Source organism: Atractosteus spatula, chromosome 4 (genome assembly GCF_055471065.1).
Source record: "Atractosteus spatula isolate fAtrSpa1 chromosome 4, fAtrSpa1.hap1, whole genome shotgun sequence".
NCBI lineage: Eukaryota > Metazoa > Chordata > Actinopteri > Semionotiformes > Lepisosteidae > Atractosteus > Atractosteus spatula.
In genome coordinates, this window is record NC_142709.1 from 35,114,009 (window position 1) to 35,139,367 (window position 25,359).

The following is a 25,359-nucleotide window of genomic DNA, read 5'->3' on the forward strand; positions in this document are numbered from 1 at the left end:
GTCCTCCCCACTGATGGCTGATGTGTGGTGAGCGTTCTGTCGCACTATGGCTGCCGTCGCATCATCCAGGTTGATGCTGCATATTGGTGGTGGTGGAGGGGAGTCCCGATTACCTGTAAAGCACTTTGACTGGAGTGTCCAGAAAAGTGCTATATAAGTGTAAATAATTGTTATTTCTTACTCTTTTGGCAAAGCTATACCAAAGAACAAAGAACACAAGTGTCTTTAACTATAACAGCTTGGGTAGATTCTGGCATATCTTTGATAATTCTGGTGGTTATAATTATTTAATTATTGATTATCCTATTCGATCATCTATTTTCTTAACACCAGGATTGGTTAGAAATATATTATTAGATAGACAGCCTCAAAGACACATCCTTCATTTGAAAGAGAGTTCAATGGATTTACAGACAATGTCAGGATTATGTGTAATGAAAAGAGTTCAGGTTGATCTCTGTGAGTCATGTGTTGCTAGTTCAAGCCTGAGTCTGTGACCAGGATTCCCTCGTGGCAGCACACAAGTGGCAGAGCACTACTGATATAGGACTGGGAACAATCACCCAGGACTGCCTCTACTTTCCAGTACAAAACGACTCCTGTCACTTATTGATGATGTCAGTGAGAAGCATGCCTCTCCTCCCACAGTTGCTGATTCTCCTGTGAGCCATGAAGAAGCTTACAACATATTAATAATAATAATAATAATAATAATAATAATTGCTTACACTTATATAGCACTTTTCTGGACACTCCACTCAAAGCGCTTTACAGGTAATGGGGACTCCCCTCCACCACCACCAATGTGCAGCATCCACATGGATGATGCGACGGCAGCAATAGTGCGCCAGAACGCTCACCACACATCCAAAGGACGGCGCCTGTTTACAGTATAGTGTCCCCGTCACTATACTGGGGCATTAGGACCCACACGGACCGCAGGGTGAGTGCCCCCTGCTGGCCCCACTAACACCTCTTCCAGCAGCAACCTTAGTTTTTCCCAGGAGGTCTCCCATCCAGGTACTGACCAGGGTCACACCTGCTTAGCTTCAGTGGGTTGCCAGTTGTGAGTTGCAGAGTGAAATGGCTGGCAAATGAATAGCTAATAATGAATAGCTCTGCAGGTGGGTGTTTTCAACGGGCATGTCTTTGCTTGTCACTCTCTCCCTTGTGGTTGCAAGACATATTGCCAGAAAGTCGAGCCTTAAGACAACCAGCTATTCCACATTCTGCATTCTATATTCCACATTGGGTTGGTATGCAATAAAACAATTACTGAGAAACACTGGGTACAGAAGGCTGGGAGGGGTAGACAACATTACTATTCCTCCATGTAATCGTGGAAAATGATTCATGTAAATTTTGTTTGTGCCTCTGAAAAAACACAACCGATATTGATGTTTCATGAGTGATGGCTATACAAATGGAAGGTACTTAGACTGATATAACTTTTTTATCAATGCCATTAGTGTGTTACAAAGCAGTAGACAGATATTGGCTCAAGGCACCAAAGATATTCATGTACATACAATGACTACCATGAAAATAAATGAACAACATTTTTCTCTGCCTGTCTCTTTTCACAACCCTCTGACAGATACTTTGCAGTATTTTATTATTTGTATCTCTGTCACTTTATGTTTTAAGAGAAAAATGCCACAACTGACATACCAAGATACCGGCCACAATAGAGGCCACGGTATTGCGACTCTCTCCCCAGTCGATACACTCGCACTCTGGCCAGCGAAAGTTATCCAGGAACCCAGCCATCTCCAACTTCTGGACTTCACCTACACACTGTTAGTCTTCATACACTCTGGAGCACCTGATCGATTAAATTCTGTGCCCTGGAATAACAAAGAGAAAATATGAGGGTCAATCCAATACGATTTCAAAATCTTTGTTGAAAGACAGCAAAGATAAAAACTGAACTTTCAAAACGGAATACAATACCATGATATTCCCATTCTCAGTGCTTCACATTAGAAATCAACACTTCCAGAGGCCTGCCAATGTTTCAGACTGTTTAAGAGTGAAAGCAGTGACAACTCATTACACAAGTTATTCCCAGTGACCCAAAGAATCAATTAGTATTAGGGAAATATCAGGTATTACCGAGCAGAGTAATCAATGTGTACATTAAATAATCATAACTCCCAATAAAAGATTTTTCCAAGAATATACCTGAATGGTTGGTATAACTACAGGCACATGAGTTCTTTGGCACAGCTTTGGTGAAAAGAGTAGTAAATCAGGCACACTAGGTTAAATAACAATAACAATACAAATACTAAACAAAACACAACATGAAAATACAACTTGTTACACTACAGTATGAACACATTTAAAAATAAGGTGTCCCAGAGGTCTGCCATTCTAACCACCCAGAAAAACCCCAGACTGCTACCAAGTATTTGACTCCTATATAAGACATACCAAGGCCAATAAAAAGAGATTAGTGGCCTCCTAAACTAAACAGAATACTACCCGCGATTAAATCTCTTTATATACACTTGGATGCTGCAAAATGAGTGGGAACCTCTCTTTCCATTCTAAAAATGCACCCAATAACCAGAAGCGGTCATTTTAAAGAAATTCTTAACATGGGAAATCAAAGCTCCTAACAGCAACAGAATAGCAAACTCTCTTTAAAAGGTTCAAATACTTCCAATCTGTTTTTTCTGGGTGATCAAGACAAGGAGCTCTTGCTTTTGGTCTACCCCTTGCTCCCTCTTTCCCCCTGTCTGTTCCTGCTTGTTTCTATGCTGTGTTCTTGGACTGCTAATTGAAACTTAATCATTTACCCAGAACTTAATTAAGGTAAACCAAAGTAAACAATATGATTGCTTTGATACCAAATCTGGAACCCCTAAATTTCATTAACAAGGAAATGCTGACACAGGTCAGGTTTTACCCATTGTGTCAATATTCTTTAAGACTTCTCATAAAAATAGTGAAAAACATGTAAACATTCCCCTTAAATAAAAGGTAATATATTGTCATAAATCATTGCAACAGTGTGACTGCTTGCCTCTGCGTTGTCTGCCCTACGAATTGTAGGCACTGTGGTGGTTCTGTGGCTGACCTTCTTTTCCACCAGCCGTGTCATTATGCAGCTCTGGTAAGACTGTAACCTAGTCTTTAACCTTACCCAGGCTGCTACCAACTCTTCAGGCCCTATATATTGAAGGCACCTATGCTTGTTAGGAGTTACCAATTAAGTCCTCAAAAACTGTTTCACTGTGCATTCCCATTTGGCCTAGGTTTCTTCCAAGTTCTATTAAGTAGAGGTACAGTATAACTCATGTATCCTATGCATGATTCAGCAACATGAAAGGGAACAGGGGTCTCAGCTAATTAGTGTCTTGGTTAATTGCCCAAGGCTGATCTAACTCAAATCAAGGCTGAGCCTCTCGCTCACTTTTCTAAGGACAGCAACGCTTTTATTATATAAGATGAACAAAATTTTCATACATTTATGATTGGTCAGCTCCTAACAACAAGGTCAACAAGGATCTAACTCCTTAACATTCTGACCTTGTTTTCACCTTATATGGTAACACGCTACCATTGACCAATCATAAATGTATGAAAATGTTGTTCATCTTCAATAATAAAAGCGTTGCTGTCCTTAGAAAAGTGAGCGAGAGGCAAGCTATTAACTACATCTGTCCTCCATTTTTATTGCAATAAAGAAATCTCCAGCTTGATTTACCAGTGTTGTGTGGTTTACTGAGAAAAAAGGGTTTAACAATATTCAGCCAGGGTTGATTCATTAGTAACCAATCTTGCTTTACCAGTACAGTATGTTAACACATTATAAGATCTTTGAACCCACACTTATAGAACCTTTATCAACTGATTTCAACCTTTTTTATCTGTTTTTTTCCCTTTCAGGGTAACTCAAATCCACTCAAGGCTTTCTAACCAGCTGATGGTAACCAAGTCCTTTTGGATGCCGAGAGAGAAAGAACCCTAGTCTGTCTTCAGAAGCCCTGTTAGCAGCAGTTGTAAACCCTCTCTCAGATGTTTAAGTTTGGCCAGGTCCTGTCTACCACAGCAACAACAGTGTCTGTTACTGTTTTATTCTCCGCGTGTTTCAGTCTTTATATAATTGTAGTGCCTAACCCAACGGTGCTAAGATAGCTTGCCCGGGAGAGCTGCTATCTCTTTAAACCCCACAAAAGACATGAGCAGACTGATGGCACAACCAGCCTCTCCTCCCACACTTAACCCCACTTACCAGCTCCAGATAAATAACCCTCTGAGTCGTCAATTTTCAGTCTGTTCTTACAACAGCAACACCTTCTTCCTACTGAGTATTCCTACTGGCTTTTCCCTGACTGATGCTATCAGTCCTCCTCTTCTTTGATCATTATGCCTTTTATTTGTGATTGTTAATAAGCACCAGCTGTATTTGCCTGCTGTACTGTCGTCATGTGCTCACAGCTCATATTTATTTCCTTCTTTAACTTCCCTCTGTTGGCTGAATGCACAATCACATACCATAGGGTAGTATTCTGTTTACAGCTATAATTTAAAGTTGCTCACTACCCAAGTGGAAGTGTTTATTTCCCGCTACTCACACACATTTTCACAATTTCTCATGATTAGCCTTTTGACATACAGTACAATTATGAATATAGTAATATTTTGTCTGCAGCTATAATTTTGTTGCTCTGTACACATGAAAATGTGCACACTTAAACTACTTATATTTTACCAATCTCTTTAGAAATTATAAGCTTCTGTATAGGATCCCCTTGTATGATTGCACACAATTAAACCCAATCACCTCCAAATACAAGTCATGCATTTCCACTGCAATAGAATGATTTGTAATGCAGTGTAAAAAATAATGGTCAAATTAACAACCAATTCTTAATCAGAAACAACACAAAACCTAATGCACAAGTCCTAAAAAACTATTAATGACTTACTAATCAACCTGATGTGCCTGCAGTGAGTACAAAGAGAAGTCAAGTTGTTACACCATGTGAAAGCTCTTGACATGACTGTGATTTGATTAGATATTTATTTTCCCCCTAACATTTGCGACATGCACATTTTGAGTCTGAAAGCCCTACACCTGAAGAATAGGCTCTATGATCACGGGTTCAAGCCTCAGTTATGTCACTAGCTGACGGTGACTGGGATTCACCGTGCAGTGGAGCACAAATGGATAAACGCTGGGTGGGATTAGTCATCTAAGGCTATTTCAACGCACAGCAACAACACAACCTCTGTGCCAGAAAGTTGCAGGCATGCAGTAAGGAATGAGCCTGTACAATCAGTGCTGATCTTTCAGGAGGGACTATGGTATTTATTTAAATATGATTGGCTTGAAGGCAGAACAATCTGCAATATTTCCTTTGTCCTGTATCTGGTTGAAGGTTTGTAGTTTTTGAGCAGAGTCATGAAAAACACACGACTAGCTATTTGAAATCTGTGAGTCAAAATTGTAAAAAAATATTTCTTATACACTACAACCTTTTCATATGCAATCACTGGAGATACTAGTCAAGAAATCAGTTTATTGCATGCTTAGTCAAAATGTGGAATAATATGGAAATTATTATTAAATTATTATATTAAATTATAAGACAAAACAATTAATGACAAATTAATATCTCAAAAGCAAAAAAGTGACAACAATGTTCTTTATTCTCATTCTCTCACTCTTAAGTTCTGGGAGGAGATTGCCTGAACCATTGTCTTAAAGTTTCAGTGTAAAAAAGACTTGTGAACTCAGCAGATATATCTTGGGCATTATTCATAGGAATTCTGACCTATGAACAAACTACTGTTTTTACTCATGTTTCATTCTATTGGCTATGTGTCAATGACTTTCATTACCTGCTAATAAAACCTACATTTTGATTGAAAATGCATTTGTTCAAATTCTTTGGTTTAAATGTGACCCATAAAATCTGTTGCATAGATACAGTACAGAACCTGAGGTGAACGTTAGAGCCTAAGAGTTATGCATTGATTTTCATAGCAACTATACATATATTGCATAGCCTAGATTATTGCAATGGATGACTTTTCAAAATAATTTTCCTCCTATTTTGTGTTATTGTAACACCTTACAAAAGTAACTTGAAACTGTAATGGATTATGTTACAAAAGTACTTTTCCTCCACACTGGCTTATGAGAGCCTTTTTTTTTTTACTTTGCTGTACAAGAAGAGGGGATTTCCAAACAAAGAGAAAGAAACATTCTAGAATAGTGCTTAAAAAGTCAGGAAATGAGCCAACAAGGAAATGAATGTCATGGCAGTAACTAATCATAAAGGATGTCTTTTTGTTAATTAAAGCGGTACAGTAGCTGCAACAAATAAAGAATAAGTAAAGATTAACTCAAAGATTAACAGTAAAAATGAAGACACTTTGCTACAGTATATGAGCCCAATTGGTTTCAACATTTCAACTCGTAAGTGAAAACTCATAGAAGCAACACTACATTCCAATTAACATACATGGAATAAACAGAGACCTTTACAAGTAATCTTAACAGGATATAAGCCAGAGGAAATTACGTACTCTTCTAATATATTTGTTTACTTTGGCACAATAAGCTGTGTTATTGATATGTTGCATCAAGTAGAATTTACCAACACTTAATTTTTATGCAAGCTGTTATGTTTAAATGTATTATGAAGAAGCTATGTGGAGAAATTAGATTTGCATGATCTCTATAGCGTACATGAACGAAAATGACAAACTAACCAAACTTTCTATACTGAAGAAAAGTTATGTTAGTTACATAAACCCTGTGCAGTCAAAGACAGAATAAAACCCTCAGCTGTAAAAAAATAGCATCAAACTGTCTAGAGATATTGATACTGTGCATTCATAGTGAGCATAATCAGAATCAAACAATTCATTGAATATTTTTTTTTTACAAATTATGCATTCAAAATATTATTCTTTATCATACGGTAGCTATAAAAAGTATTCCCCTTGGACTTTGTCACATTTTATTGTACAATCTCGAATCATGCTGCATTTATATGGGCTTTTTTGCCATTGATTACCCTCTATGCTATGATATACTGTACCTAGTATGTTTCACAGCAAAGCAAAGGGAATGAATACTTATGCAATCAGTTCTATTTTAAATTTAAAATTAATTTAGTAGGAACTGAAGAATTTTGTTTTCACTTTGACATTACTGTTCTGTGGTGGTCAATGGCAAATAATACCATTAAATATAAAATAATTACATTATGATTCCATACAGTAAACTCCCATAACAAAAAATAGGTATACTTACAGTATGTATTTCTTAGTTTAGTGAAGTGTTAGTAAGTAAAGTGCTTGTATAACAAGGAAATAACTGAATACAATTTGGTTATAGACCCTTCTATAGGCATTTTACTCTTTTCACTTCTTGGTCTGGAATTAATCTCTGCTTGCTTTGCAGCACGCACACCAATACATTTCTCTGCTCTAACCTTTACATTAAAGCAGAGGCCTGAAGCTCAAGTCCAGTGTCTTTCAGATTGTGCTCCACCTGGTTTCTCAGCCTCACTTGAAAATACTTCGATAAATCAGTTTGTTGAGTGGTCTCTGTCAGTGTGCATTAATAATGATTCTCAAGGTTTCAGAATAAAAACACAGAATTTGTCAGGTTCTTTGGTCAGGTCAGGTCAGGTCTGAACCATGAAGACTAAGGAGCTTTCAAAGGAAGCCATTGAAAACCACAGATCAGGAGAAGAGAACAAAAAATATTAAGTCTGTGTATATGACTGTATGCCTACTTAATTATCCAGAAATGCAAGGTGCAGATGTACCACTCAAACACTGCCTATATCAGGCTGTCCCTCCAAACTGCCAAGCAAGGAGGAAACTGGTGAGAAATGCCACTGTAAGGCCAATGACAACTAATAAAAAGAGCTACAGAGAAAATGTGGATCAGTCACACCAGAAAACTATTTCACAGTGGAAAACCAATCTCTTAACCCACATGGAGTTTGCAACACAGATCCAGACTGATCCTGCCAAAACATGGCAAAAGTGTTGTGGTCAGATGTGACCCAATTAGAGCCTTTTGGTTTAAATATCAAGTGGTACCTTTGGCACAGATCTAACACAGCACTGTGCCTGGTCAACACCTACACTATTGTCAAACATGGTGGGGGCAGCATCAGGTTCTGGGAATGCTGATTCTCAGACTGCAAAATGTTAGAATTAAAGGAAAAATGGATGAAGCAAATGATAAGCAAATACAGAGGAAAACCTGTTTCAGTCTGCTAAAAACTTAAAACTAGGGACAAATTCACCTTCTAAAAGGCAACTGATACAAAGCACAAAGTCAAAGCTACACTAACGTGACTTGCAGTAGGTATAGGAAAGTGAATGTCCTTGAGTGGCTCAAAGTCTTAACTTGAACCCTTTTAAAAATTACTTGCCAAGCAGAATGGGCAAAAATTCCATCAAGCTTGTCTACAAAGTTAGATTCAAGATGACAAGTCATCATAAAGTACATTTTGGCATATAACATGTGGGACATTAATATGTGGGACACCTGGAGAAGATGGGGAGCATTGTGAGAGTTATGTTCTTTGACTTCTCCAGTGCCTTTAATATCATCCATCCACCTTTACTGAGAGATAAGCTAAGGGCGGCGCAGGTGGACTCTCCCCTGGTGTCCTGGATTATAGACTATCTGACCTGCAGGCCACAGTATGTACGGCTACAGAGCTGTGTGTCCGAACAGGTTGTTAGCAGTACTGGGGCTCCACAGGGGACTGTCCTTGCTCCATTCCTGTTCACCTTTTACACCTCTGACTTCAGGTACAACTCTGAGGCATGTCATCTGCAGGTTTTCGAATGACTCTGCAATTGTGGGGTGTATTAGAGAGGGGAGGGAGGAGGAATATAGGAGCTTGATTACCAGCTTTGTGGAGTGGTGTCATCTTAACCATCTCCAGCTAAACACCAGCAAGACCAAAGAAATGGTCATTGACTTTCGAAGGAATAAGTCTCCGCTGAACCCTGTTTCCATCCAGGGTGAGGACATAGAGGGGGTGCAGTCCTACAAGTACTTAGGGGGCCACCTGGATGATAAGCTGGAGTGGTCTGGTAACACTGACACCCTGTACAAGAAAGGTCAGATCCGACTCTATTTCCTTAGGAGGCTCGGGTCCTTTGGTGTGTGTGGAACACTGCTACACATTTTTTATGAATCAGTGGTGGCGGCGGCCATGTTCTACGCTGTTGTGTGCTGGGGCAGCAGCATCATGACAAGAGATGCAAATAGGTTCAATAAGCTTATCATGAAAGCTGGCTCTGTGTTGGGGTTGAGCCTTGCCCCCCTGGAGGTGGTGGCTGAGAGGAGAATGCTGACCAAGCTCACAGCCATCATGAACAACGCCTCTCATCCGCTTCATGCGACTGTTATTGGGCAGCAGAGCACTTTTAGCAACAGACTGCTCCAGCTACAGTATTCAAGGGAACGTTTCCACAGGTCTTTCCTCCCGGCGGCTGTCAGGGTGTATAACGCTGCCCTAGGCTAGGACTGTTAACCCTTCATTTGCTCATCTATGGACAGCATGTTGCTCCATTGTACTTTTTTTGGACACTCAATCTGTATATACCTATGCACATTATGCACATATTTTATTGTTTTTTACAGTGACTATGATCATATTTTGCACACATCTATGTATTTATTTATTTTATATTTATTTTGTATTACTGTACATATTCTAATTCTTTGTCTATTCTGATGTCTGTTTTTGCTTGTCTTGGGCTGGACTGCTGTAACACATCAATTTCCCTTCGGGATCAATAAAGTCTTATCTAAAGTATTTCATATTATTTAAAATAATTATATTATAATTTAAAATCCAAAATGTTTTCTATCAATGTGTTATCTTTTAATTCTAGTCTTTAATTTAATTTATTTTTAATTTATTTTTTTATCTTTTAATTTAGTGTTAGGAGAGGTATGAAAACAAACTTTAGCATCACGCCCCCAGTCACTATCCCTTAAGATAATACTTACAAAAATATATTTTGTTTTGCTCATTTGTTTAGCTTTTTTGCAAGTCATGTGTTCAGACAATTTACATTTTTACACAGCATTAAATGAGGTTAGCACAAATCATCTAACCTTTGACAAGTACAAACAGACCACTGTCTTACTAATTCACATGTGCTGGTCCTGTCCTAGACAAGCCAGACTCTCCAGTACACACCACACTAAACTCCCTGTTTTATTACTGGTAAAGAGTAATACAGAGTAAAATATCAGGATTGCTTGTTTTAATTAAACTGACCTTGTTAAGCCTTTTTATATACAGTAGATATTTTTAGTTGAGACTGACCTCCGTACAAATGTTGATTGTTAGGAGAACTAACAAAGAGTTAGTTATACTTTGAAAAATGTTAGAACATTAACAATCATAAAATAAAAACACACCAACTGTTTTTGTGCCTGCCCCCCAGCATGAGTGCAGCATCATTAAGCAGGAACCGCAGCACTCCTGCACCACTTTAACGAAAGACGAAAGCGAAACTGCGACTGCTGAGAAACATTTTGCAAAAGTATGCAGAGGAGCTGCAAGAAGATGCAACTAAGACTTTCACATATAATTAATTTTACGAAAGCCTAACGCGTTTTGTACTCCAGGAATTAGCCAATGTCGATTTAAAGCCTGGCATTTAGCAAAGTAGAGTTAGAAGGGAGCAAGAACTGCAAGTATTCTTTTTGTACAAATAAGGGAAACGGCCACTCATGCCAAGATGTATTTTTGCAGCCATTCACTGATTCATTCCATCGTTTTAAGGAAAAGAGCAAATGCGCTTCAGTATTAGTTTTCTAAGATATGCTAAAACTGTAAATTAGCTTCATCCATTAATGTACTACTAATAATACCAATAAAATAAATACACAATTCTAAGCTCAGAATAAACACATTATCGTGTTTTCTTGAACCTGTACAAAGTATCAACTGGAATAAACGTAATCTATTTTTGTATTATCTATACATTTCACTCACCTGCAAATTTGTCCCCGTTTAAGTTCCTACAGCGAAGTCAGAAAGTGACGAAGATTGACATTCGATGCTGTCCAATCCCTGTGCGCGGCTCTTCGTCACTCACCAATCGACTTTGGTCATAACCCTAGGTACCGGTGTACGGGGAAGGAAAGACAAGAGCTTCTTTTTGGTTTGAGCTTGTGGTGAACTGCAACAGCGACCACTGCCTACCAGGATGATAATGTCTAATAGCTTCGATAATCTATCGAATTGATGAAAAACACACTTCGTAAGCAGAGTAACTATATTTAGTACCACCAAAGTTAGGTCATTTAAAATACTAGGAACAATTGCAAGAGACCTTGAATGGGTAACGTGTTAACAATGGCGGCTACATTGGCTGCAGCATAAGCTCAGCAACGAAAGAAGGCTGACCCAGGTCACATTGAACACATTGCTGCTGTATCAGTAGTTTTTTTTTTTTGCTAGACCAGCAGATGGCGCACTTACCTCTGGACCAGAATTTCCAAACCAATGCCACAGCATGGTGACACCAATGTGATGCAGGAGGTTTAAACAAAGGTTCTGACTATTTGATCAGTATAGATTCCATGGCACTTTTTTTAAACAATAGGCATCTAAACCCAACAGACTGCTACAGCCAAACGGCCCCACCGCATTACCTGCCTCTTTGCAAGTTTGCAAGACATTTTTAGATTTCTTTCACTCCAAGATTGACAACATTCTCATTCACATTCTCTCCACAGCCCATATCACTTCCACTCCTCCTCCCTGCTTACCTGAATTTACTGGTTTCCTTCTTTCTAACTTCTCACTTCTTGACTCTGCAACCATCAGTAAACTGGTTTCACATATGAAATCCACCACCTGTAGATTAGATCCCATCCCCACCACTTTATTTCAGTTCTGTTTCTCTTCTCTCTGTCCCATTGTCCTCAGTATAATAAATGAATCCTTGAGCACTGGTGTTGTACCAACGGCCCTCAAAACTGGTGCCATTACCCCTGTGCCAAAAAAGCCTAACATGGCTCTGGACAATCTAAACAATTTTTGCCCCATCTCCAACTTACCCTTTCTTGCAAAAATTCTAGAACGTGCTGTTACAAATCAGTTAAGTAACCACCTCATTGCAAACAACCTTTTCGAACCTCTCCAATCTGGTTTCCGACAACATCACAGCACAGAAACCGCCCTGGTGAAAATCACTAATGATCTTCTAACAGCTTCCAATTCTGGTTCTCTTTCTTTCCTCATTCTTCTTGATCTCAGTGCTGCTGTTAACCATGATATCTTACTTTCTCATCTTGAGAGTGTGTTTGGAGTTTCTGACAATGCTCTCAAATGATTCAAATTTTACAGTACCTCACTGATCTCTGTCACTTTGTCTGTCTTGGTGAATTTAGATGAAATTGGACTCGTTACATCTGGTGTTCCTCAGGGCTCGATACTGGGCCCCCTACTTTTCAGCATTTCCATGTTTCAGCTTGGTCAGCTGTTAAAACCTCATGGCCTCAACTATCAATTCTATGCTGATGATACTCAAATTATACATCCATACCAAACCTGACACTGATGTGGCTGTCTCTATTCTACTTAATGGCATCTCCGACATCAAAATATGGATGACTCACAATTTACTTAATCTAAACTTTGATAACACTGATGTCATTCTTATTAGCATTCTCCTCAACTTTGAAAAGCCAAGGCTGTAACTCTATCAGTGGATGGTACTGTACTTGAACTTCAGTCCAAATTGAAAAACTTGGGGATGATATTTGACTCAGGCTTGACATTCGACCCACATGTGCAACATATTGTTAAAACATATTTTTTTCACCTCAGCAATAACACCAGACTGCGTCCTATATTATCACTAACTGTGGCTGAAAAGCTGATCGACACATTTGTCTTCTCCTGAACTGACTACTGTAACGCTCTATTCGCTGATGTTTCTAAATCCACATTAAACAAACTCCAGTATGTCCAAAATTCAGCAACCAGAATCCTGACCAGGTCTAGTGCAAGTGATCACATTAGTGCCATCCTGAAGTCCTTGGACTGGCTTCTTGTCAAGTTTTGTGTCGACTTCAAAATCCTCCAAGGCTCTGCATTGCTTGGCACCTCAGTACCTGTCTGAGCTACTATTATCCTACTCCCTACCTCACAACCTTTGCTCTTCTAATTCTGGTCTCCTAACTGTCCCCCAAGCCCGTCTACATTGTATGGGTGACAGGGCCTTCTCCTGTTATGCCCCAAAGCTCTAGAACTCTCCCCAAGGATATCAGAGAGTCACCTTCTCTAAATTCCTTCAAATCTAGACTCAAAACCTTCTTCTTTAGAAGAGCGTTTACTTAACTTGTTCTGTTCTTTACCCCTCTGCTCTTACTGTATTCAATACCCCCATCTACTCTGTCCTCCCACTGTGTATTCTCATTGTGCATATGTTGCATTTTTTTAATTGTTGTTATCGTTCTGTAAAGCGCTTTGAGAAGTCACCTTTAAAGGTGCTGTATAAAATAAAGTTTCATTATTTATATTTATTTAAACCCCCATGTCCTAGATAAATTGCACCCTAACTTTGCCTAATTTGGACTCACTAAAATGTCATCCTGATGGTCCTCTTGACCCGCTGTGAAATGGAACTGCTGCATTTCACCCAGGTGGGGCTGCACTTCAGCGATGGGTGAAGTGGGTCCCATATACAAAAAGTACTTTGAGATGCTTTGGGATTAATATCAATAATTCACTTCAGGAATGTGTTATTAAAATACTGACTTTGGTTTAGTAGGTTTCTTCTAGTCTAGGAGACCAAAAGAGCCATACACAGCTAGGAAAATAACACTTAACTTAACCCTGAGATTAAAGGAATCCTAAACTGACAGGCTAAATGAGCTGGACCTACAGTAGTCTTAAAACAGAAAAGCCTACATCTTAGGGGTCCTGGTTCAGATAGTTAAAAATCCATAAGGGTATTGATAAACTCAGCACAGTGGACATTTATTCTGGACGTCAGAATAAACATGTGAAAGTGCATTTAAAACCAAGAAGAGGGAGCACCTCTTTAGCCTAAGAGTTGTGGGAGTATGGAGCAAGCTACTCATCCATGTTATTGAACCTGACATACTGACTGCCTTCACAAAATAGCTGGTAAAAATCCTCAGAAAACAATATCTACTAGTAACCAAACTAGTACAGCTAGAATGACAGAATGGCTTTCATTTGTAACCTTTTTACATTCTTCATAAATGTCGCATACCACATAACCCAGACTGCAACTTCATGGAAGAGGGTGACTACTGTATATTCGGTAACCTGATCCTGATTCGGTAATCCTTGGCTATGCTGTCATGTTAATAAAGTCTTAATAAATATGAATTGCAATTTGAAAGAAAGTGTGGCAGTGTGTTTGAATTGTTTTGAAAATCTGGTGTGTCTATGTGGCCATGACAGGCTATTAAGTTGGCTTTTTGAAAACTCTGATCCTGCTGTGAGGATTTCCTAGCAATATGTTGTAATGCTCAGGCTGTGATGCTGGGAATAATGCAACCAAAGTATGGTATAGCTGCAAAAGAGTGATTTCACACTTTTGCAAAAGAGGTAAATATAAAATATTAAAGGGGAACTGCAACGCTTTACATTTCGGAGTTTGAAAAAATCAGCATTGATGATTGCATTTTGAATCACAATAAAAGTAAAATGTACATAACATCTTCAATTCCCATTGCAAAATAGATACAATTTCCAGGTATGTGCAGTCCTTGTTCTGCGCAGGCTTGTGAATACATCTTTTTTAATCCTATAGAAATATTGTTCTCAACTTCAAGACGGTTTTGCATCTTACATAATGCAGATCATGTTAGACCATTTTTGGAGTGACATGTCTGCTGCACAGCCTTTACTAATTGGCTCATACACCACATTACATTACTCATTACAGTGACTTGCGAGCAGAAAGGGCCATATCACATCACAATTTGTGGGAACTCTCACTCTTGCCCGTGGCGAGACCAGGGATTTTCACTATATTTAACTCATTTGGATGGTGGTACCTGATTGAAAAAACAAAGCATTTATTACACAATATACTAAATGTATTTTCTCGTCAACCATAGGTGTGACCTTAAAACGGTCAACAGCACTTTAATAAAGATGTCCATGTACACTACAGTATGTACAGGTAATTTAGTTTTCTGAAGTTTACTGTAGTGCTACAATTTCAATTATGGCAATTAAGTATAACATCCTAATTTTTCTGTAGTTCCTTGCTTACATGTAGATAATGATCTAGCTGTGCTTCTTTTGTATTCATATAGTGTACATTAAAATAACAGTACAGTGTATATGCCTTTTCTTTTTAAGGCAGTAGTTTATAAGTTTCTGTTGTTGCTAGAATAAAACTTCTGGTAGAAGAGAATGCACATTTAGTTTCAGGGTTAAAAAATATTTTCTAAAAGATTTAGTACTGGATAACAACTTCTGCAGAATTTCAACAGTTGTTTGTGGTCTATAGCACTTTATTTTTACAGTTTTATGGAACATACAATCTTCTTATTTTGAATATAAATGTTATTTTTACCTACTGTAGATACGATGGCAGTGTTCGGCAATATTCCACTCAAATATAAAGCTGCCAAAGAATAATATCAAAACCATAAATTAAATCAGCCAACTGAAGATTGAGTGAACTGAATGAATACAGTATCAATATAAGGTGAAGCACTGTGATCCATTGTATCTCTAAATACAGTGGATCTTGCAGTCCTCATAAGAACCTCACAGATCTTCTGATTCCACTACATGACTCCTGCTATCCAGCCTCCTACACTGGACAGACAGAGCGCCAGAGCAGCATCAACACCAGGGGGTGGCTGAGAGAGTAAGGACCTCTCCTTGACAAAGCAAACAGCCACTGCACATTTGTGGATTGTTTATCATCAAAAGATTAATCATTATTAATCTCCAGCATTCTTTCTCCATATAACTGCAACAGGATACTAGAACAATGCAGACACGGCATTTTGCAAGAGTTTGTGTGAGGTTTTCCAGTTCAAAACAGGATATTTAAGTGTGACAAGCTCTGAAACTGTATGTTACTTGTGCAATGGAAGCTTCACATCTTAAAAAAAGTACAACTACAACATCATTTTGATCTCCTACCCTATTTTTGTCAGATCTCAAAGAAGTTTCCTTTATCGGAGACCTGATAAACATGATGTAACAGATAGATTTATTGGTTTGGTAATGGAGCAGAATATGGTCAAAGACACTATCTGTATTCTGAACATATTTTAAATAAGCATATACAAAAACGATTAACAATTTATTGAATTCAAAGTGGCGGGGTAGCTGGAGCCCATCCTGGCAAGCACTGGGCACAAGACACCCTGGACTGGTGCACCCTGGCCTGTCCATTACAGGGCACATACTGTACAGATAAAAACACACACACACTTACACCAGGGCCAGTACCCAGAAGCCAAATAACCAGTATGTCTTTGTACTGTGGGAGGAAACCATAGCAACCAGCGGAAAACCACACACACTGGGATATACTGTAACCTCCATGCAGATAACACCCCAGGAATTGAAGAACCCCTTGAAGAACCAACTGATTGATACTGATTGATACTCTGGGATCAATTAGCTACTACTAAGTACGCAAGATACCTGTAGGTTTAAATTTCTTGCATTATATTTTTGCATGGTTAAACTGAAATTGTACTTAAGCTGTTGTATTTCAATTAAAAATGAAGCCAAGTGATTAGAATGAGCATTTACACTTGACAAAAAATTAAAAGAAAACAACAGTCCCTGCTCTATAGAATTGTCTATTGTGATAAAGTATAATAGGAATCATATTAGAAGGAAATGATTCGTTAAAGGGTATAAATTATGGTATCACCTTGCTCTGTTTATGGTGTCCTATTTTAAGCAGATATCCAAGAATATTGATTATCTGAAAGGTTACAAATGAGAGGAGACCACCTGGTCCACCCAGCTCATTGAAGAGTTAGTAGCCAATTGAGTTAAGTTTTTCATTCAGCCATTTCTTGAAAGACAGCAGTGGCCATTGGCCATGCCTACGCTCTGGCCTGACCGCTGAGGAGACAGGATATGTGGAGCACCTGTCACTAGTGAGTACTCTCACAGCAGCAGGAGCTCTGGGGTATTTACACCCACCTCTGTCTCTCCTTGGTGATCCAGCATTGATGTCTGATGATAGATGCACTTCATTCCTGAATCACCTTCTAGCCTCCCAGCGGAGTCCTTCCTGTTCTTGGGTTCCAGTTCCCTGGACTCCACCTGGGAGCTCTGCCCGTGACTGTGCTGTCCAGGGCTTCTCCGGGATTCTGAGCGTGGACTGGAGCTGGAACTCAGCAGACCATGGGGGTCCTGAAGTGGGGTCTTGACCTCTGGTCCTCACTCAGCAGCCTGGAGAAGCCCTGGATGGCACAGCTGTGGGAGATATCCTAGGCAGAGCCAGAGAGAATGGGAACCAAGAACAGGAAGAGCTCCACTGGGATGCTGGAAGGTGGTTCATGAGTGCAGTGATGCGAATGTCAATGCTGGATCACTGAAGACAGACACATGAGGGTTTAAATATCCCAGAGATCCTGCTAACATGATTGTGTTCACAACAGCCAGGTCCTCTGCATAAGCTGTCTCCACAGCGATCAGGGCAGCGCAGATACAAGTCTAGAACTCTTTGCTTCATATTTGACACCTTATGTTACAATTTATAAATCCGGTGTTCCAAGTTCAAAGGAACTTTGTCTGTAACTCTTACAGAGAAATTAGACATCATGAGAAATACATTGTGTAAGTATTTAGCTGTATTTCAAGGGGAAAAGCAGGGGTTAGTAAAGTACAGAAAAGTAGTACCTGGACCGCGCTGGGAACCCGAGTTGTCCGTTTGGGTTGGCGGGCTTGGCAGTCTCCGGGACATGAAAACATAAACACCCTTGACTCGCTGAGAGTCACCTGAGAGTTGCTGCCTCAAGACTACGAGCTGGGCCCTCAGGGGTAGAGAAGGAAGAGTAAGACTCCCCTGACTCTCTGAGAGTCACCTGAGAGGTGCTGCCTCATGACTAGGCTAGGCCCTCAGAGAACAGAGAAGAGGAGAATTAGTAGGTTAGAGCTGCTTGAAAACAATGTGGCCTGGAGACCCTCTGACTCATGCTGTGAGACCCTGCCCAGGAGGGGTCGAGGTGGTGCTGCCAACCTGAGGTTGGGGAAGTGAACTTCACTTACCCCTTATAGGGAACCTGGATCCAAAGGCAACAGGAAAGAAAAAGGAGGAGGAGGGAGGTGTAGGGAACTGAAACTTTAAATGTGAGTGTTAGTGTGTTTAGGGTTTATATAGAGAAAAAAAGAAAATTGAATGACAGAAGAAGGGAAGGAGCACTCTTAGCTTCTCCCCGCAAGCCCCATGACCACCTGTCAGTTTCTATATATTGCCTGTAACATTGCACTGAAATACACAAAAAGTATAATGAAATATTTAGAAGAGTGTATGTGATACTATATTCACATTTTCACAAGGGTGTTGCTGGGAACAAACAATAAATTTGAATAGGACCATTTACAATATGTGCACTTTAAAAGCCCAAATATAAAAATGCTTATTGCACATAGTTACCATGTGTGTTAACAAGGCTTAATATCATCCTTTGCTTATATATTTATATGTTAATTATTTATGCTCTGTGTTATAAATAATACCTAATGGAATAGTAAACAAGAAAAATATTCATAATAGTCAGTAAAGCCTTGCAAATTTCAGTGTCGTAAAACAATCTTTTCCATTGTATGAAGACGTCATGAGGGAGCAGGACTTCAGAATCACAGAGATAGAGTGGAATGATGGCAGGTTCACAGACTCGGTAAGGCGCAACAAAGCCATTTTGATAACCTTTGCACGCATGCTAATTTGACCTTTAAGGATACTGCAATAAGGAACCTACTGCTAGACTTTTCTGATTCAGGATGCGGGATTCACAGTCATGTGCATTTTGCTGAATGATTAAAGACTGTCAGTCATCTGTACTTGGAGGTTGTGCCATTTTTAAAAGTGCACCTTGGAGTGAATTTTGTTTCCTTTTTTTTTCAGTACAATAGAGGACAGGGGACTGGTTCAGACTATGAGCCTGTGATTCCCCCAAGCCATCCCCAGACAGACATGTCAATTAGTGTGGCTGCTGAGGTTTAATAAATACAGGCAGATTTTCTTCACCTGGCCAGGAAACAGATCAACATCAGGAATCACCATTTCTAATGCATAGTCTCTTACATTGTTATTTGAACAGAAATATATATTATTTGCTGAGGTTGAGAATGTGATATGCTAAAAGGGTCAATGGGTTAAGGGTTTAGTGCTTCTCAGTAGTTGTGTGACAGGATCGTGGTCTTACTCTTTGGGCAGTATGCTGGCAAGCATTTCAGAGCAATTAAAACAGGTCTAGAGTAGTGAGTGTTTCATGTGTTTCAAGAACTGCTGGAAAACAAAGAGGCGGATCCAGTATCTGTCTTTGACAAAACACTTTTCAGCATGATTCCCTTCTCTTTCATTCTTCTGAACCTGTAAGATATGCTTAGGTGGATGCTGCGCATTGGTGGTGGTGGAGGGGAGCCCCCATTACCTGTAAAGCACTTTGAGTGGAGTGTCCAGAAAAGTGCTATATACTGTAAGTGTAAGCAATTATTATTATGATTGTTATTAAGTGTTACAACATACTCACAGCTCATGGCTCTTCTTAATGAGCTTGCAGGAGCATTTTAAACAAGTTGTAATATTGTTATAATTGCTCTAGATTTACTACAGAAAATAGTTGTGATGTTATAAATGATATTAGTCTGTCACTGTCCGACAGACAGAATATATCTGAGTTTGGGAATTATAAAATCTCTTATAATGAAACTATTTTTAATTTTCTACTCAACATTATCTTACTGAAATCATAAATTTATTTGAAGATAGAAGACAGACTTGGAGAGCAGACTTGTCTTCTATGTTAAAGTATGATATTGCACAATGAAAACAAAGCAGTCTACTTTTTACAACAATACCATATTGCTCACAAAAACAATGTTATTTACATTTTAAATAATGACAACAGAGTTCTGTTGGTTGAGTTGCATTTATCCTTGAAATAATAAAATAATGAGCTAAAGTGATTTTATAAAAATGTTCATTGTTTTCGGAACTAAATTAAAATGACCACAATGAGTTAATACAATCTGTATAGGCATTGAAAAGAAGGATTTCAGGTAACTGAAGTACATCACAATAAATATAAATTCCAGTGGTCTGATTACTGTCAGCATTACAGATGTTGGACCATCTTTGAGAGAAGATGCTAGGAGAGTGAAATATTCTCCTTTGAAAATCAGCAGACTTGGTTAGAGTAACCAGGAAACCAGCTTTATGAGGGACAGACAACTCTGGAGTCACCACATTGGCCCAGGAGTGAAATACCAGACATCAGCTGAATGCTTGTACTGTAGCTTGCTGTCTATGTGAAAATGAACTATAATGCCTGAGGCCACATGTATTGTCAGTTAAGAGACAAATGTGTTGAGTGATAAATTGTTTTATTAATTTATGTATGTGCATTATGAAAGGCTTGTGTGGAGATGAAGTGGGGAGCAACAGATGGGGTGATGAAAGTGTGATAAAGATAATAGATGAATCTCTATTAACACAATAAAAACTTTGGTAGATTGTGATCATCCACACTGCGTAAGAATAAGTAAGCACTCAATTCTACAGTTTTTCAAACATTGCAAGGAGTACAGTGACATGACTTCAAGAAAACGATGTTCAGAAAGAACTGACTGTTTTTTTCCTGCCAGGAAAAAGTCCAGTAGAAAATATATGGGACTTTTAGGGGGGATTCTGACTTAGAAGTGTTCAGTCATAATCCCACTGATGGCAGCTTCGCACCATTGCCTCCGCAGCCAGTATGCACATACTGTACACCAAATGTCTGAACGTGGCTCCTCTCTATCTGAACAGGCCAATTATTGCAGCAACACCTCATCAGCAGGGTAAAGGTAAGCTGTCTCACAGTGTTGCAGCTGCACAGGAAGGGTGGGGGAACATCTCACAGAAGTCTGTCCAAAGACTCATCAGGTCTATGCTGTGAGGTTTGTGTTGGTAAATGGTACAGGAGGTCACATCCAATGAGATGTTGCTTTTCTAAGATTCTAAGATTAAGGGCGTTACCTTTTGTGTTGTGACTAAAATCTACCCTGGGTTTGTACAGTTTGGCTGCTCTAAAGTTTCCCCTTTATTAATCTGGTTTAGCATTTGCTAATTTTTCCATCTGGTCTTCTATGTAGTGGGGCTGATGGTGCAGAATGACATCACCCGTTCTGGTGATGGCAGCACTTCAAAGAAAGTGGGTTTCATCCTATATACAAAGAACTTTAACATACTAAAATGATTAAAATAGTTATATAAGTAAAAAGAATAGTTTTTTTTGCATATTTCCGATGTTTAGTGTTTAAGTGTTTAATATTTTTATTTTAACCGTCATACTATACTAAAAATGTCATACTAAAAACATATTGTGAATTTGTTCACATTTTTGTGATTATGTTTGATAGCTAAGCTTAAAAATATTTGACTAAATTTGGTGATTGTCTCTTCAGAAGGTTATATAATATTATAATAAAGATATATATATTAGTATTAATACTGATTTACCTTTCTTAATCCATTCCTAATACTTATCCATTTTGTCTGAAGGACATTTATTGAGGTAATGGAGGTACGGTAGAAGCAAAAATGTTTTCAACAGATTTTTTCTTTACCTGAAGTGTTCAGTGATGCTCTGTAGAGAAAGAACTAATCCATTTAAAAAGCACAGAACTACCACTTTTGATGAGTGAAAGAAAATGTAAAAAATCTTAATCTATGAATATACTGTAAAAATGGTGACAATACAAGAAAAATAAAATAACTTCTTCATTATGATCAAATCTGAGTCAGGAATAAATTCTGATGAGGTCACACAACCAGTATGATAGTCTATTAGTATACCAGTATGATAGTAAAGTGAGATATATATAAATGTATAAGTATTATTTGGAATTACAATGTAATAGTCCATCAGATGAGTCTACCCCATTTTCCTAAGTTGTAGGAGTCACCCAGCTGTTATAGTTTTGGCGCCAGAAAGCAAAGGAGAAAACCGGGAAGAACTGGGGAGCTTGAGGACAGTTAAAGAGAGCTAGCGTGAGAGTAAGATGTCGGATCGGTAGTGTAATGTTCTGTACGACCAAACTTTACTTTATTATACAGTTCATTGTTCCACACCCGCCTCCGTGTCATTCTTTGCTTCATGTGAAGATACAACACTTTCTATGTTCTGGAAAATTTGCTTCCCTACAGAATATATCTGCGTTCAGTGGAGAGTGGCTTGATTTACAGATGACAGTACTATGTGGATGTGATATGTTTTACTATACTGTAGTTATGCCCTTGTATGCACCAGTACCTTGGGGAAGCTACAGTTAAGAAGGAGAAACTTCCATTCTCTTCTAATAATTAGGGAATTGATTCTGCCAATTGGGTGTGTGCCTGAGACACCACTGATTGTGTGGTGGACCTACAGGCAAAGATAAAGGAAGAGGCAACAGCCTAAAAAGTTTTTCTTTTACTTGTAAGGTTCAAAAGCATCACTAAAACCTTTAAGGCATCCTTTGAGTTTGAACATTTTCTTTTCATTCTCAATTTCTGCAGACACAAGAATTATTCAATTCTCACCAACAATTCTTCAAGTGGCTTAAGGGGCTTTATGAGAGCCTGGTCCCCATTTAAAGTAATCATGATATTACATTGAGTAATTGTTTGTTTATCATTCAAGTATCAGAATTTCATCCATACAGCAATTCTGACTAATTGGGAGTCATTTGAGTACATTTTTTAACACAGTTATTTAAGGCATGGATTTGGAAATACTGTACAGTATGTTCCAAAAGTGTCTGAGGGAGGGTTAGGGTTAGGGTTAGTGTTGGAACAACACCTAGACATTTTCTAATGTTATTTGCTGTGCTTTAGGATATATTTACAGTGCAGGAAAAGTTTTGTAGCAGTGTGCCTGTCAAAAATGGTCAAAAATCAAAAGTTTGAAAACACATCTTCTACATGCTAAAATTTCTTATTTTCTGTCTATAAAACTAAAGGAAACAACAAGTTTAGCCAGACATTACTGGTAATTGTAATCCTCACATGAAAAGAACAAAAAAATTGCAGATTTGATGTGCTATTTCAGCAGCAGGTTTTTAAAAAAAGCAATGCCACAAAATTGAAACCCATTCACACTAGATGTTTTGAAAATAATTTAAAATTGGTCCTTGACATAATTGTGACTAATTGGGAGTCATTTGAGTACATTTTTTTAACACAGTTTTTTAAGCCATGGATTTGGAAATATGTTCCAGAAGTGTCCGAGGTAGGGATAGGGTTAGTGTTGGAATAACACCTAGACATTTTCTGTGCTTTAGGATGTATTTGCAGTGCAGGAAAAGTGTTGTTTTGCTGTTTCCTCAAAAATACTTTTTAACTGGTATTTGACATACTGTACTGTACATCCATTTTCTATCTGCTTTATCCAATACAGGTTCACTGGGGAGCCAAAGCCATCCTGGCAAGCAATGGACACCAGTACACACTCACACCAAGGCTAATTTTCCCAGAAGACAGATGACTATTAGTATGTATTTGGACTGTGAGAGGAAACCAAAGCACCCAGAGGAAACCCATACTGTATAAACACGGGAAAAACATACAAATTCCACACAGATAGCCACCCCACGTCCAGAATGGAGCCCAGGGCTCCAAAACATCAAGGCAGCAATACTAACTACTGTGCCACCATGCCATCCGTCTCATAATTCCACTCATGCCATTATTAGTCCCTTTGATCTTTCAAGAATTTCATGCTAGCACATCTGTTTATTCTCTTGCCTTCTCTCTGCAAATCAGATCACAGAAAGTAACCAGGTCACTTTGTTTTGCCCTAATAATAATGGAGTGTTCTTTTATCTTTTGGCTACAGATGACAACAGGTTCTGCAACCTGACTTTCATGTGCTGTTTTCCTTTGCTGTTTTACATTTAAAACAAAGTAACACCAGTCTTTCTACAAGTCTCCCATGAGCTTCAAATCATTATGTATTGCTTTTTAAGCTACAGCTGTTAAAAGGGCTACTGTATAGCCCTGCTGTCTGTTCCATTGCAGGCATTGCAGTGTGATTGACTCTACTCCGAGGCAAGCTGTTATTCTCTTTCACATTTTCTCAGACATACTGTACCGACACTAATGTTAAATCTTCTACTACTTTCAAAACAGACACGACATCCAAACTGGAACCTTGAACAGATGTTTGGAATGTATTCTGTGTGTAGCGGCGAGGCTTAATAATAAGAAAGAATTAAGTGTTCTGAGCCTTCCCAAATGAGGCCCCATTTCTCTGTTCATCTCTGTGGTGCAGCCACAGAGAAACTATTCATGCAAGCTGATAAGGTTTCCTAGGACAGCTCCCAAAGGGGGATGCACTTAGCTAAGCCTGGCTATCATGATCAATGGTCATCCATTGGCGCCTATCTGTCTAGGGAGTGCCAGATGGACATCTGGACTGCATTCCTAAGTGTCAGGAGTAAGTGACTCATATCTCACCTTGATCAACCAATCAGGGACTGGTAGGGCCTAGTAACCCACGTGGGACTCTGATGCCCATGGAACTTTCAGCCAATCAACGAGCTGAAGTTCCTCCAGGTAAAAACAGGCAACACAGAGAGCCTGGGAGATTCAGAGAGATTCAAAGATTCTGGAGAGGATTCTGTGGACTGTTCTAAAGGGAATTCAAAGGAGAATTCCAGGGCAGGACGGCCCAGGAGCAGAAGGCTCCCAAGGGCAGGACATTCTCGCAGCGCGTCTCCTGACCATCCTGAGACTCAGCCCGGACAACCACGGAACGGCCAGTGTGTCCGAGTGCCAGAACTTTCCTTTGTTCTAAGAGTCTAGAGCGGAGGTTGCCAGAGAATAACCAGAGGATCCACCCGAGGTTAGCAACAGCAGCAGGCCTCGTGAACAGGTCGGAACTGTGGATAGCTGAATCACTATTCAGAACTAGCGCTTCATCAGGAACGAACCGGTCCTCTTCCTGACTTGCTGGGATCCACAGTCATCTTTTCTCCTGTGCGCAAACTTTGCTAGTTAAAGCCAACACTAACTAGCCGGTCAGTGAGCATCAGCAGCGCACCGTCGCAAGCCGCACAGCACAGCCTGGCACGGAGCCAGAGAGCGCGGATTGGACAGCAACAGCCTGCAACTGTTTCT

General features: G+C 39.2%; 1 protein-coding gene across 2 annotated transcripts in view; it reads right to left on the minus strand.

The window, feature by feature from the left end:
- Positions 1-11,058, minus strand: part of LOC148836295 (transmembrane protein 50B) — a 38,311-nt gene extending 27,253 nt beyond the window's left edge. The window contains exons 1-2 of one of the 2 annotated variants that reach the window (XM_088913130.1): positions 11,013-11,058; positions 1,672-1,847 (exon numbers count right to left, since the gene is read on the minus strand). In XM_088913130.1, the coding sequence (XP_088769256.1) occupies positions 1,672-1,770 (99 nt within the window). In that variant the 5' untranslated portion in view covers positions 1,771-1,847; positions 11,013-11,058. Of the gene's footprint in view, positions 1-1,671; positions 1,848-4,243; positions 4,432-11,012 lie in introns of those variants that run through there. The other variant, XM_088913131.1, reaches the window with a different exon arrangement.
- Between the last annotated feature and the right edge of the window lie 14,301 nt (positions 11,059-25,359).